General features: G+C 32.6%; 2 protein-coding genes across 2 annotated transcripts; one reads left to right on the top strand and one right to left on the bottom strand.

Annotated features, from left to right (window-relative positions):
- Nucleotides 1–2,157: 2,157 nt before the first annotated feature.
- On the top strand, nt 2,158–3,910 carry LOC148281316 (histone-lysine N-methyltransferase SETMAR). The gene has a single exon (XM_088226769.1). It carries the CDS (start codon nt 2,264–2,266, stop codon nt 3,104–3,106), a length of 843 nt encoding a protein of 280 aa, XP_088082895.1. The 5' UTR covers nt 2,158–2,263; the 3' UTR covers nt 3,107–3,910.
- A 2,029-nt stretch (nt 3,911–5,939) lies between these two features.
- LOC148281317 (stromal cell-derived factor 2) lies at nt 5,940–13,155 on the bottom strand. The gene is made up of 4 exons (XM_088226770.1): nt 13,055–13,155; nt 8,949–9,144; nt 8,606–8,830; nt 5,940–7,722 (listed from the first exon to the last, which is right to left on the bottom strand). The coding sequence occupies exons 1-4, from the start codon at nt 13,140–13,142 to the stop codon at nt 7,545–7,547; spliced, it is 687 nt and encodes a 228-aa protein (XP_088082896.1). The 5' UTR covers nt 13,143–13,155; the 3' UTR covers nt 5,940–7,544.
- Between the last annotated feature and the right edge of the window lie 1,775 nt (nt 13,156–14,930).

The raw sequence follows: 14,930 nt of genomic DNA on the forward strand, positions 1-14,930 counted from the left end.
ATGTGGCCTTGAAGTCGAGGATCTTGTTTTAGTTTGAACTTGTTTTAGTTTAGCCTGTTGAGTTTTTTACATGTCTCTATCAAGCGCCCCTTTCTCGTCGTTCCGTGAGACCGAGAGTTTCTAGGCTCCGAACATATGGAAGCCGCTTCAGGCTTGGCGAAATTGCTTCCATAATCAACGTCCAAATGTTTGTAGACAAGCTATATTTCCTCCCTAGGGAGTTATTTACGTCTAAATTTGTTGTAAATATGGAAAACATTTTCGAAAGGGGAATTGGAAGTCTAGGCATCACTCGGCAAATTTTTTTATTATTTTTTATACTTCTTCTTATACCAGCTAGTTTAATCAGAAATGTTTTGAGTATGTCTCAAGCGTTGCATGGTAGGTGCACTGTTTCAGCCGGATAAATCTCGCCACCATGATAAAGGTTTCAGCTCTTTTACTTCACAAAAGTCAACACGTGGAAGAGTTGAAAAAAAGGGATGTTCAAATATAGGCAGAATGGTGAATGTTACACTGTGTGTGAAGTGGCCACTCAAACCAGCCAATGATAGGTAGGTCATAAGCCCTGTAAATCCACACCCAGTGTAACATAGGGACTGCATTAGTACTGTAATTACAGCGTATCTCGGTCATTTTTGTTAAATGAGAAGTAAGATGATCGGTCTCACGCTTCAAGTCGAACCCGCCAACTACTATAAGACAAGATGTGCTCTCCTTCACTCGATATCTCCACAAGATTTCAAATTATTTACTTGAGAATAAAAATAACAGAAATCTTCCTTTAAGGATGGATATTTGTGTTTTTATGATTTAATAAAATATAAAAATTTTATAGTCATTTAAAAATAGTCAGAAATGAAAATGCTTAAAAATGGGAATCAAGTAAGTTGTGGTAGAACCTCGAACATCTGATCAATAAATTCGCAACGCTACCACAGGACTACAACTCGCATCCGGTTTGATCTATTTTGTCAATACATGCTAAGGATTGTATTCAACATCATCGTCTTATCTGGTCTCAACGGTTCACAGGGTACTTCATTAGTAGAAAGTTCCATCAAACGCAGAATATTATTTCTATATTTTTTTACTTGAAAAGGTAAAACGATCAGACTTGAGCTTCAGGTAATGTATCCTCAAATACGGTAGGCAAACGCGCACTGCACCACGAAGCGAACCTTTTTTTTCTTCGGATAAATGTACAAATATCTTTACAGGGGCAAATAAATTCTCAGAGGAGAAAATATGGAAGTAGACAATAAAAAAAACTAAAAGCCAGTTACAGTAAAAAGTTAAGCAAAAAAAAGATTATGCTTGAAAAATCATACTTGTTTCGTGCAACCTATTTATTTGTCTATTTTGATGAGACCGTGACAATTATTATTCGACTTTAAACTTTTTATCTTGACTTATTTTAGAATAAATTATGCATTTTGATGCAAAACAAAATAATACGTACAATAATTAGTATGTAAAATAATAAGATAATATTTAATTATTAGATTGAGGGGCCAAATGCTCCATGAAAAGTTAAATTTAAAAAAAGTTTAGAGTTTAATAAATAATTGCAGAGTTTTCGTCAAAATTGGCGAAAAGGCCTGGTTTTGTCTTCTTTTTTACCAACGATGCAACCCATTATGGTAAAAGTTAAACTACCTACTTACTTTCAACAATTTCGAAATCTGTACACGTTATAGGTACACAGTGTCATTTTATTTCTCAAATAAATACTTTTAACACATAGTTTTCATGTGAAAATCAATCAATGAATAGTATTTTGAATAGGTATAAAAAACTGACTTTTACCTTTTCTTTATATGATATATATTGATAAATAATAACTTTATCCAGAAAAATCTTTTGACAGGGGAATATTGAAATCTAAGCATTACAGAGCTTATGCTTTTCTTAGACACCTAAATATTTAAACATAGTTAAAATAATATGATCGCTTAGTTTTTCGATGAAATTAATTTTCTTTCCACAGCAAAAAAAAACATTTTTTCGCACTTACTGCTTTTAATAAAAATGTAATGCAAAATAGAATTTGCCGCTCCTTAAATAACCTTTTCGTGTTAACTGTAAACGAAGGGGTCCCTTGAGACTTGGGTGGAATTCTGATCTAGAATTATACTGTTTCTATGGTAACAGCAACTGTCACTCGTCATCTATTTTGTTATTGTGGGATATTATTGTTTGTTTGTCGATAGTTTTTTGCATTTAAAGCCGATGAAAATATTAATAATCTCTCTTTATTACTATGTATGATAATACAGATAGCTACAGCCACCTCGACTTAAACGTTTTTTACATTCTTGAAAATATCCCCAGCAAGCTAAAAGATAACGATTTGGAAAGTTTGAAAATTCATTCAGATTATAACTGTCAACAAATCGTGCAGTGCACGTGTGTGGATTCTTGTACCGAAGTAGAAACATGCAAGTGTTTAATTAATAAAAATATAAATTACGAAAAACATTCTTGTGAATTGGTGGCGACTAAGGAGACATTACTGACGGATAAACCAATACTCGAGTGCAATCAGCTATGTTCTTGTGGCATTGCCTGCAATAATAGACTTATACAATTTGGTCCACGAAAGTATTTGAAAGTGTTTAATTGTTCTGTAAGCAATAGTGCAGGTTCTAAAGGTCTAGGGCTTTTTACAGAACAATCCATACCAAAAGGTGGCTATATTTGTGAATATGCTGGTGAAATTCTCACTAAAAAAGAAGCAATGGAAAGAAACCAATTTAATAAAAATAACAACTTCATGAACTATATAATATGTGTCAATGAATATTCTGGAGATAATAAAATTCAGACATTTATAGATCCGAGTCAGTTTGGAAACATAGGTCGATATCTCAATCACAGTTGTGAACCAAACTGTATTATTTTACCAATCCGAGTTGATAATCCAATACCAAAATTGTGTTTCTTTGCCATAGATAACATAGAAGTTGACGCGGAGCTCACGTTTGACTATGGTTCGAAATCAGAAAATGTAGTCATTGAAGATTCAAAAATGGAACGTAAAATACCATGCCTTTGCAAAAGTAAGCACTGTCGAAAATGGTTACCAAGTGAATCATATGATTGATCGAAAGGAAGATGAAATACCACTTATTCTCTATTTTTTAAAAAAGAAGGCTCATTAATTTCCGCTTACGGTGGACCTAGCTTTAAAGGTAGACCTCTCTCAACTCAAATGTGGACCGCCTTTAGCGCCGTTGTAAAATCCTACAATTTTACATGTAATAAACGATCCTACCTTTGCACAGTCAAATTACGTACTAATTGAAAGTATTTTAAAACTGTATAAACTATCGAAAGTAATGAATTTCACTGGAAATTCAAAAACAATTACTCGTGCACCGTAACATTTTATGCATATAACTGTTTGATGGAAATATTTTAAACATAAACATAGATAGTGTGAATCTCGGTGGCATTAAAATTATGAAATGGAACCTCAAACCTCTGATACGAAATCTTCAAACTACAGCGGGACCAGACTTCAAAATAGATTTTGAGTTAAAGTTGATTTAGATTAGAAAATTTTTCATTAGAAAGCTCGTACAAGAAAAAAAAACATCTGAAAGAATATTGTTCAACATAATAGATTAACTCTAACAGGCAAAAGTACATACATAATAGTATTTTTGAACAACATCTATTATATTAAATGTAAATTTAATATCGAAGTATTTTATTACTTCCATGTGTAGAAATTAATTTGTGATTTTGTTTGTCAAATACACATTTTTGTACCTTGCTTTCTACACCTTCGTTAGTGTACTCAACCTATTTATACCTTTGAAGTGACCATGAGATATCTGTATACTTTGTATGTAGCTTGAACCAAAATTAATAAGTATGTTAATAAAATGTATTATGAAAACACGTATTTTTCTTTTTATTAACGTGCGAGATCTTTATGAATACATTACGGCATCATAAACATTTATAGTTTTACTGAAAAATTTCAAAAATGTAGCTAAGAATGCTTCGACATTTCTGAGTGTGAAATAGAACCAGAATCCTGGAGTGTGTTGACAAATTCAAAATATTGTAATAAGACTATAACTACATTTTTGTTCATTTTAAAATTTATTTGAGGAAAGTTTTCTTGTGTATGCCTGCATCAATGGTATTTAGAGTACACTTATATGACTACTCGAAGCATAAATAAACAACTTCGTTCCTATTAAACTTTGGTATAAATAAATTAAATATGCGCATTTGTGTCATGTTTTCAGTGGCACAAATATATAGTACGAGATCTAATGTGCAAAGGCAAATAGCTGCAAGTTAAAAATAGTAGTTTTGAGAAAAACAGGTTTATAGTTTTATTTAGTTTTTTGCTATATTTTCGAATTTGAAATAAGTTCTTATACAAACTAAGTTTTAAAAGTACAAATACAGATTAAGATGTGTTTTTGCCATAAAAGTATAGTAAGCTTCATATTATTAAAGAAAATGTATTTTTCAGCTACATATTTGCTAAAGCATCGCCCAAATAATTTGGTTTGGTAAATGCATAGGCAATGAAAGATATTTTTAAATTGTTATAAAAGACGAAATATAAGAAATTCAAAGAATTATTTACAGTATCATACGTATTTAAAAAATATTACACATCAGAATCAATATGGCTACCTAGATCAAGAGCATCATTATTAACTTTCAGATTCAAAAAGAAATCTTTGCGATTTGGTAAAACAGTTGATATCATTTTCATGAGATCATCTTTTTTCTCTTGGGTATTCCTAGGGGGGGGGGCAGTTAGAGCCTAGGCTCTAACTGCTTATTTACACTTACCATTGTGTCATCTGTAAAACCTTTCTTGATTGAATCTTTGAGAAATTTTATTAATTTTACTGAAAACACGTTCAGTTCTTTGTAGTCTGCTTCGTCATATTCTTTCTTTGCATAAATTGATGTAGAACCCCTCTGAAATTTTATAATGTTAAGGTTACTTTTATTATATCCTTTGGGAAACACCGCTTTTGTCTCATTTTGAAAAATTAGGACATCTTTGCATTTGAAGTAACGAACTTCTGTGTTGTTTCTAGCTTTTTTCATGTTTGACGAAAAATCTTGGATATCATTCACGTTGCCGATTTTGTTGAGCTTTTTTGATTGCACGATCCACTTGATCAGCATGCATGAAAGTGTGCCCCGGCTCCAGATATTCGATCTTCAATGTCTTCAGAGAAATATCTTTATTAATTATACATCTCACTAGACACGAAAAAAGGACTCGGTTCTTATTTTTTAAATATTTTTTTTGCGCTGCAGTTATCACAGAATATTCTGATGTCCTCAAGATGCCAAAGTTTTTTAAAAAAAGAACAAAAGCTGTAGCTATGTTATAAGCTTTTCCTCCCGCTTCGCCTTCGTGCCACAACATACAATAAGCAGGCTTGCCTTTGCCTGGATGCCGCGCGTATCGTATTATCTCGTGTCGCAGCAAACGGCCGCAAGTTTTGGCTGTGCCGTGGTAAAAAGCAGCAACTTAAAATGATGCTTTTTGCCAAAACATATCTCAAATTGATATAATTTTGCGGCTATTGGGATAATAAATATCTCAGCAAAGGAAAGAGAAAGAGCAAAATCTATGCTTGTATATGATAGAAGCCGGTTGTAAGAATACTTTGAGCCCTGTGACGCTAAACAGCCGCAACTTAAGTTACGGCTATTTGCCTTTACACATTAGAGATGGTCTAAGTAAAATATGTAGACCCATTTCTATCCCATCTTTAATGGTTCAAGTAGTATGCCATTATAAGCAAATCATTTAATTCAATATTATGAAAAAATCATTTTCGCTATGAATCAGTGTGTATATTTTACATACTCTGTGATATCTCAACCCCAAATCACTTCTAATTCCGACTCTATTTGGTTTTAATGAAAAATAAACACATTAATGGGGATCGAATATTTTATTGCACATTATAATTTGTATATGTGATGTCATAACACAGTAACGCATTGACATAAGTCAAAAAACATATATTCACACCGAGAAGAGAAAAAGGACATATCTATGGTGAGAGGACACTTGACTAAGGGCTAATAACACCAAAAAAAGCTAAACAAGTCAAAATGGAGTAAGATCTAACATAAAGTGACCCATTTTGATGAAAACATATACAATTATTTAACTTTTTTGATGAAAAAAGACAGGAATGTATTTAAAAAATTATTACATATTGGCTTTATGCTTTATAATTATGGAGAATATATTATTCATACGCATTTTACAAAATTTTTGTATTTTCAATGTTTAAAAGTGCCATACATATTTCAATGATATTTCTTACAAAGATTAAACGAGAAATCTTTCCGCCATCTGTTCATTTCTTGTCAAGATTTTTTGATTGAGAAGATTTATCAAAACAGACCTCCATTAAAATATGTGATATTTCATACTGCCTCGATAATTTCTCGGTCTATCTTGAGACATTTAAGGATAAAATCCAGTAAATACAAACAAAAATTTGAACATACTTGGGTTTAAAAATATTCATGGTTTTATTTCGATTTCTCGCACTTCAAATTGTCGGCATACTAATAAAACCCCAGAATGCATTATTGACTATATTGAGAATATCAATTTGAACGTTTGACTCAACGAAAGTCTTTTCAACATGATACGTGCTCATGAAATCATTTTAGTTCCTTTAAATAGTTTCAACAGATGAGATTTTGAAAAACAATATATGGTAAATGGAATTATTAGATTTCACTAGAAAACATACAGAGAGAGACCACCTCAGTACTCCAGCAGATATTGGAAAGATCAGATCCGGAGAACAACGTTTAATGTACAATACTGTTAGTCTTCCAGAATATGATGTATTGTATACTATATAAAATTATGACTCGCTTCATCGGTCGTTGCTCTATATCAGGTGAAATGATTGCACATCTGAGAAATCACCAATAATTACATATTTAAACAACAGAAGCTATGTGTTATTGTATATGTATGTAGTTACTGTATTATACACTACATTAGTGATCACAACACGGAACAGACCAGTGCAAGGCGGACAAAGTAGACCATCGCGCACTGTGATCATTGACCACGCGACAAGCAATTACTTGTCTCCAATTCACCCTACCCGCTTGACAACTGCCTGTATAAAAATTCCGGATTTACGGAGAGGTGAAGTGCCAGATTATAGAGGGAGTACTGTACATGCTAACTTTGAAACAAAACCTCGGAGGATTTAGAGGGCTTTATTTTTATGTAACTGCATTCTTGTTTTCTTAAATTTAGTCATTTAGGAGGTTTTATCCCTATGCCGATGAAATACATATAGGTACATAATATTATCCTTCGTTATTTAGTACTGACAGAATACAGAAACCCAATCAAAATAAAATTAAAGTTAATTTCCACAATTTATTATTTTATTATGTTATCCGTCACAATTGCACACACAATCACACTTTAAATAAATTTAATACACAGCTCTGTTTAATATTATGCAATATTTAGTTGCACTCTTCGAGTCACAGCAGGATTATAGCTCTGTGTGTATGTTGTGGGCCGCCCTGTTGGCTCCGAGATCCGACGGATGGATGAAGAGGCCTTCCTTGACCTTCCACTCCGTGAAGCCACTGAAGAGGGAGGTCACACCGACCACCTCTCCCTGACCGTCGATCGGCCGGCCAAAGTTACGCCCAGAAGCAGCGAGATACCTTGATATGAAAATACGTCAAAATAATAATTATTTGCAACACCAAAAAATAATTTAAAATAAAAAAACCTTTAAAAAGTTTTTAAAAACACTATTATTTTAATATTAATGTTAAAATATAAATCCACTGTTTTCCAAGAGGCATTTGATGTTACAAATTATTTAAGTTCATCATTATTGTATTGGAATTGGTAAAACTTGTTTCGAGTGAAATAAAAGTTCTGACTCCTTTTTTATAGAATACATTATGTCAAATAATATATTATCATTACTTTTAGCATATAATTATTCTGAAGAAATAATAACAAGGCAAAAAAACATGCATTACATATTATAAATTCTAAGCATGGTTGCTAGCTATCTCACCAAGTATAATCTGTTCTGAGATAGATAGCAATCAAACTTTGTTATGCAGAAAGCAGCCAATTTACAATTTCGAAAAAAATAGATATTGATGTTATTGGGTGCAGTAAGGTCAATTCTGTGTTCTGCCAGAAACAGCCATACATAAAACTGTATCTATCACCTTCTGAATATGGTATCGATCACAAAAACGCCATTTCTCAATTTTCAACTAGGAAAATCTTACGGTACTTTAAAAATCATTAAAACTGGTCAAATACATAATTAGATTCTTGTTTGTAATATAAAAAAAAACTAATGAATTCATTGTGTATCATTTGTAAAGTCAAAAACATTCGAACAATTGAGTAGATTTGATTGTTCAGTCTTTTCACAAAAGTGCTATTATTTTAGTTTCACTTTTCTATGGCTGGCTGCTTCTGCATAACTATGTTCAATTCTTCCTCGGATATTTTTTATTACTATTCAAACGGTTGTTTTTTTATGTACAGATAAAAGCAAAAATAAAAAAGCCAACTTACACATCAGTGTCAATGTGTCTAAGATGCACAAAGCTGTCTCTCTTCCAAAAGTCGCTATTGCAGACTATCTGCCAATGGTCTCCCGTGTCACCGACTCCCTTCTCATCTCCGTAGCAGGAAATCTCTTGCATTTTGGAGAGAGGAGATGTAAAATGATGCGAATGGAGGTTCTTACGAGTACTCACATGCTGTAATCTAATAGTGCTTCCACACTTTATCGGATCTCTGTAATAAAAATAGATAAAATCAGCACCACTTGGGCCCAAGAAGCCCAATTACATGTTTGAAATTAATCACAATGAAATATTCCACTGTTGAATTTGATCATTTTAAATATAATTACCCTCTTTTACAATATTTGGATGTTTCGCCCAGGATTTGCCAGTGGCTATTGACATCCTCCTGTAATTCTATGGCTGTGACCGACTGTTGACCAGATCCTGTGCCGTACTTGATATCATGAGAATGTAGTCTCATGGGCAAATCCTTATTTATTAGCTTTATTATTGAGCCACATGTAACAAACTCCGCACTATGTCCTAGAAACACATATTTAATGTTTAGTAGAACCTTCAATACGGGGACAATAAGAGATACTTAATAAAATCCTTTTTTATATACACCAGCTACAATTGAATACATGTGATCTTTTTAAAAATTATTGTACTGTATTAACAAATTACAATAGGGATAGAGAATACCTTAAATAAGGGAATATGGAAGTCTAGGCATTTACAGGGCTTTTGACCTGTCATTGGCTGGTTTAAGTGGTCACTTTACACAATGTGTAACATTCACCATTTTGCCTAGGTTTGATAAACCATAAATAAATTTAACACAGATAAAATTGTAGAAGTCTAGGTACAAAACAATTCTTAGTAAATTTCAACGCTACTATTATTTTTATTATCTTTTTGTACATTTTAAAGAAGTTTTTACATTCAATGTAATTTTATTGTGTCAAAGAAAACATAATTTGGCAGCCTCCGTGGTGTAGTGGTCAAGACGCTTGACTCACAGACGGAAGGTTCCGGGTTCGATTACCGGTGAGAACACAAAAATTTAATGTGATTTTTCTCAAGCCTGGGTATTCTGTGACGTAATTCACCACTGTAATTGGGCCTCCTGGCCTGTTGTGGTGCAATAATAAAATAAAATATAAAATAATGTTATTTAAAACACAAACATCCTTCTATGCCTTAAGCCTTAAGCACCACATGGTGGGTGTAGATAAGGGTGAAAAATAAATACATTTACTATGTATTTTGATACATTCAAGCGATAATAAAAATATGTAAAAATTATTAAAATAATACTGTTTATTTTAAATGATTGGGCATAATATATTGCACAAATAAATAAAATATATTATAAATAAGATACATATAATAATAATAATAAAATAAATATGTATAATACACCTATTATGTCTACATCTGGTACTGTCTCACTTTCTTCTGACTGTTCAAAACTCACGCCGTTACAGCCTCTGAAAAATTCTGTAGTGGTTTTAGAATAATTGTTGGTGTGAATTGATAAAATCATCGCTGGAAAGAAAAAGAACAAAAAAAAAACAAGTATCTCGTGTTTTTTTCAAAATGTTAAGGAACAAACACCAGTTTTTCTTATACGGTGTCCCAAAAGAAAGTTTTTATTTCATTGGCTCTCTGAGTAAATGCGACAACTCTGAGGGTCTTTAAGAATTTAGTCACTACGGAGCGATTCTCGGGAGCAGACCACGCATTGTGTGTGCGAGAATTTTACAAAATCAATAGTAGCGCAAAGAAAGCTATGCGGCCATTGCGGTTCGCCTAACATCAAAGATGCGCCAAGTGTACCCCTCATCAGGAAATGGGTTTAGCAGTTTGAAAAAACTAATTCAACAATCGATGAACCTAATTCCGGGCAATCAAGGTCATCATCAAGTGACTAAATGGGAGTAAGTCAGTCGATTTGTGACAATTCGGACCTTTCTGTTCATAAGCGAGTGAGGGTTATTATTGTGCCTCTTCTTGGTACCTGAATTGCAAAACGTTACCGATTATAATCAAAGAACATGGTTCACACACTTCCAACACGTCTCCGAGTTTGTGAAATTTTCCCTAGCAAATTGATCTCCAGGAAATCTGATTTGACCCCTATGGAGTTTTCCTTGCTGGGATATATAAAATCAAAAGTTTATGTCAATAAACTGGGTCCTCTAAAGGAAAATATCTATCACGAAATGGCAACCATTACAGAGACTATAAGCCGAGTCATCATAAGAATTCTGCTATTCATTTAGATGAGTGCCATGAAAGTAAAGGATTACATTTAAAAGACATTATTTGAAAAATATAATTTCCTAAAATGTGACTTCAATCAATAATAAAGCTTTTTTTGATGGACGTCTCTCTTTTATGTATATAGCTATATCAAAACAACGCTATATCAACGGTGGCCTCCGTGGTGTAGTGGTTAAGACACTTGACTTAAGCACGGAAGGTTCAATTCCCGGTGAGAACACAAAAAATAAATTTGATGTTTATCAAGCCTGGGTGTTCTGTGTTTTAATTTACCACTGTAATTGGGCCTCCTGGCCTGTTGTGCAATTTTTTTTATTTTTTTTAAACTTTCCTTTGGGACACCTTGTACAACATTTGTTTGATAACAAAAAAGAAATATGAAATAGGTATGTTCCACTTTCTAATACGCATGAGGCACGACCGAGTGTTTGGGCATGAGTTAAATGTCATAATTTTTGGGGGCTCAGAGTGCGTCTATATGTAGTAATACGTCGATGAATTTACTCATTTCCAATAAGAAGAGAATATTTATTATATTTTGATGAGAATACAGTTTAATTTACAGGAGCTGGGCGGTTTAAAGGTGCTAATTAGCCCACAGTAGTGCTTGTCTCTCAGCTCAATATCTGCACAGTATTTATGTTTTTGTGCTTATATTTTTACTATTTGTGTATGTATACATTTATGTGTGTGTACGTATAAACATTATTATTTAGATACCAACATTTGTAACTAGAAACATAATATAAATAATGTTAATACCTGGACACGGGTTGTGCCCAGTGATGTGCTCATATAGAAAATAAAAAAAAGTATTGTGTATATAAATAAGCATAAAATGAGGAGCATATATTCAAGGAGTGATTTGTCACAAAAATATAGAGTTTGAAAAACGAAGAAAAACTTTTTTTAACAACACTATTTGTTTAAATGTATGAACCTTAGGAGGAGTAACACATCAAATCGCATTTTTTCCACAATAGTCCTTTTCTTATAAAATATATATTTTATTATTTAGGTTATATTAAACAAAATGTACATCTATATGGATTGTCTCATTCGCCCAAACCAATATTGAATCAACTGCTCCACAAATGTAAAGCTTATGTTATGTTTTTGTTCCTTCATTGTGCGTTTTGTAATATAAATAATGTAGATGTACATAAATTAATTATAAACATAAATACGTAGTGTTTAAAACTGATAACTGATAGTGAGGTCACATTGTTTTTATTATTAATCAGAGTTTATAATAGAAAAAATATGAATAAATAAATAAATATAATACCCGAAATAGTGTAGAAAAAGCATAGAACTAAACATAATTAATTATTATTCATGTACCTTTAAATAATATTAGGTACATTGAGATATTAATTTATGTCAATTTTAACATATTACAACAGAGATGAAGAACATTTTAGAAAGGGTAATATAGAAGTCTAGGCATCTACAGGGCTTATGATCTGTCATTGGCTGGTTTAAGTGGCTACTTTACACACTGTGCAACATTCACCATTCTGCCATATTTGAACATCTATATTCCCTCAATTCTTTCATCTGTTGATGTTTGTGGAGTTTTAACTGAAAGTTTTAGAGCTGAAACCTTTATTTATGCGGGTGAGATTCATCTAATTGAATTATTTCACCTATATACTAGACAATGACTGAAAAATTTATTTTTTCAATACTATTTTTACTTCTTCGTGGACCAGGTGGATTTATCAACAATATTTTGAGTTTGTCCAATTTTTTTTATACAAGGACTGGATTCAACTTTCTGGGGAGCTGTTAATATTAAAATATTACAACAAATATAAAGAAAATTTTAGAAAAGGTATTATAGAAGTCTAGGCATCTACTGATTAATTAACATCTAATGATTCTTTTTTATATAATTTCAAAATATTTGATAGCAATGTGACAAATATAAATATTCTAATATTTTGGGTATTATATTTAAATAATTCACGCTGTTTAATGTAATAGCGAATGTTATGTGTATTTGTGTAAGGCCACGTAATTGCAAATAATATTTTGACAGCCAATAGAAAAATTGCACGTGAGTAATGTTAGTTATGAAATATATTATGAATTAAAACGATAGTCTAAGCTGTATTTTTATATATAAAACATATTTACGCAAATCATTAGTTGTACTTACCATTTACACTACTTATAATTGAACTAGAAAATAAAATAAAGAATATAGTTGGTACAAGAGCGATAAACGTCAGACCGGCGGAGGCCATGATTTTTTTATTTAGATCATAGACAAATACGGATTAATAGATGATTTGTATTTTTCATAGATGTTTTTAATAATGTGTTCAGAAAACAATATTTCCTATCCGACCTATCTGATATTAATATCCCATTCCCTATTCATATTCTAACTCTCCTGTCCCCACCCAATAAACGTGTATTTAAAATCCTATGTAAATTTCTAGTTTTAAATGGTATAAAGCTGTAAATTTATTTTATTATTATATGTTTATATTATATTGAATACGAACATACTAACTTGTACATACTATATTACTAACAGATGTGTAAATATGTAAAAAATAAATAAATAAAAACAAAACAAAAATACTCGACACTGGCCAGAACACCCAAGTAGAGATGTGAAAAGGCCATGAAAAAACGAAGAAGAAGAAGAAAACAATAGATAATTATTTTCTAAAAAGAAAAAAAAACTTTATTTTCTTTTGGGCATTAAATACTTGTATTACACTAACTTTTATGTATAGTACTAACACAGGTGTAAATATTTAAATAAGTCAATGTCAAACTTGACACTGGCTAGAACACCTCAGTTAGGGGTGAAAAAAGCCAAAAAAAAAACTAAGAAAAAATTCATTTAGTTTTAATTAGAATTACATTATCATTATGGGGAATTGAATTTGGTAAAACACATGACGAATCAACTTTCTTTTCCACATATTCAATAAGGCACTAGGAAGACGCGATCTTCCATTAAATCTCATGTTTCCGATTGGCGGATGTTCCCGCTTCCTGTAAGTTAGCGGTGAGACGACAGCTTCCGTCTATTTATACGCGGGAACGAGGAACTTGATTTTTATAGCCTATGAGATAATCAAATCTCATCTAAATTTTTTCAATTTCGTTGATCTCTCAAATAGCCAAACTACTTAATAAACTTACATACTTTTCATTTTCTATTTATTCCCCCCGTGTTTTACTTAGTTAAGGTGGTGCTAGGAATATTTTAAGGGCGTTTAGACATGGACAATACAATATTATTTTGCCCCAGGACACGACCATTTGTAGGACAACAGATTGTTCCGAGACATTGCCACGAAGATAGATGGACAAGCAAAGTTCATTTATTTATACCAGGACGGTATTCAACAATTAGGTATACGCTACCAAAAATTAAAGGATACTTGTTTTTGGTACATAAAAGAGTTTTTATTTTAACGTTAACAATCAACATTAGTTTTTGATGGATGCCAATCAGATTTTTCCTTTAAATTCCTCATAATTACGACTCATTTATTTCTTTTCATTGGATTTTGAGGAATATGAAAATAAAATTAACTATCAGTGCACCATACTGCCGCCTGTGAAATGGTATAAACTAATAGTATTTTTCTTCTTCTTTACGTGTCATGTCGGGTCCCCCCGACGTTGACGATCACTTGGGAGAAAGCTTCCCTATCCTGAGCAGTGCGAAACAGCTCCTCCACAGTTCTATGTTGAGCCGGGAGATTCTTCGCACCCCTGGTCCATTTAAGGACGGCCCGGGACTCGGGGCCATTGTTTGGTTTCTCTTCATAGTGATCTCCTGGGAATTATTGACCGAATAGGTTTCCCGTTACCTTCTTCGGTGGAATTTTCTGTCAGGGTTACCTACCCTTAGCTGGAGGGGTCCCGTTTTATGGCGCCGGACACTCGCCATTCATCCTCTCCCTATCTGCTATGGCACTGATGTTAATGCCAGAGGCCACATTACCCAGGGCTCGCGGGGCCAAAGAGACCACTCATGGACGCTAGGGAGTAGGACTATTGGTAGT

This window comes from Micrasema longulum, unplaced genomic scaffold (assembly GCF_059751315.1).
Source record: "Micrasema longulum isolate JH-2025_06_02 unplaced genomic scaffold, ASM5975131v1 h1tg000469l, whole genome shotgun sequence".
NCBI lineage: Eukaryota > Metazoa > Arthropoda > Insecta > Trichoptera > Brachycentridae > Micrasema > Micrasema longulum.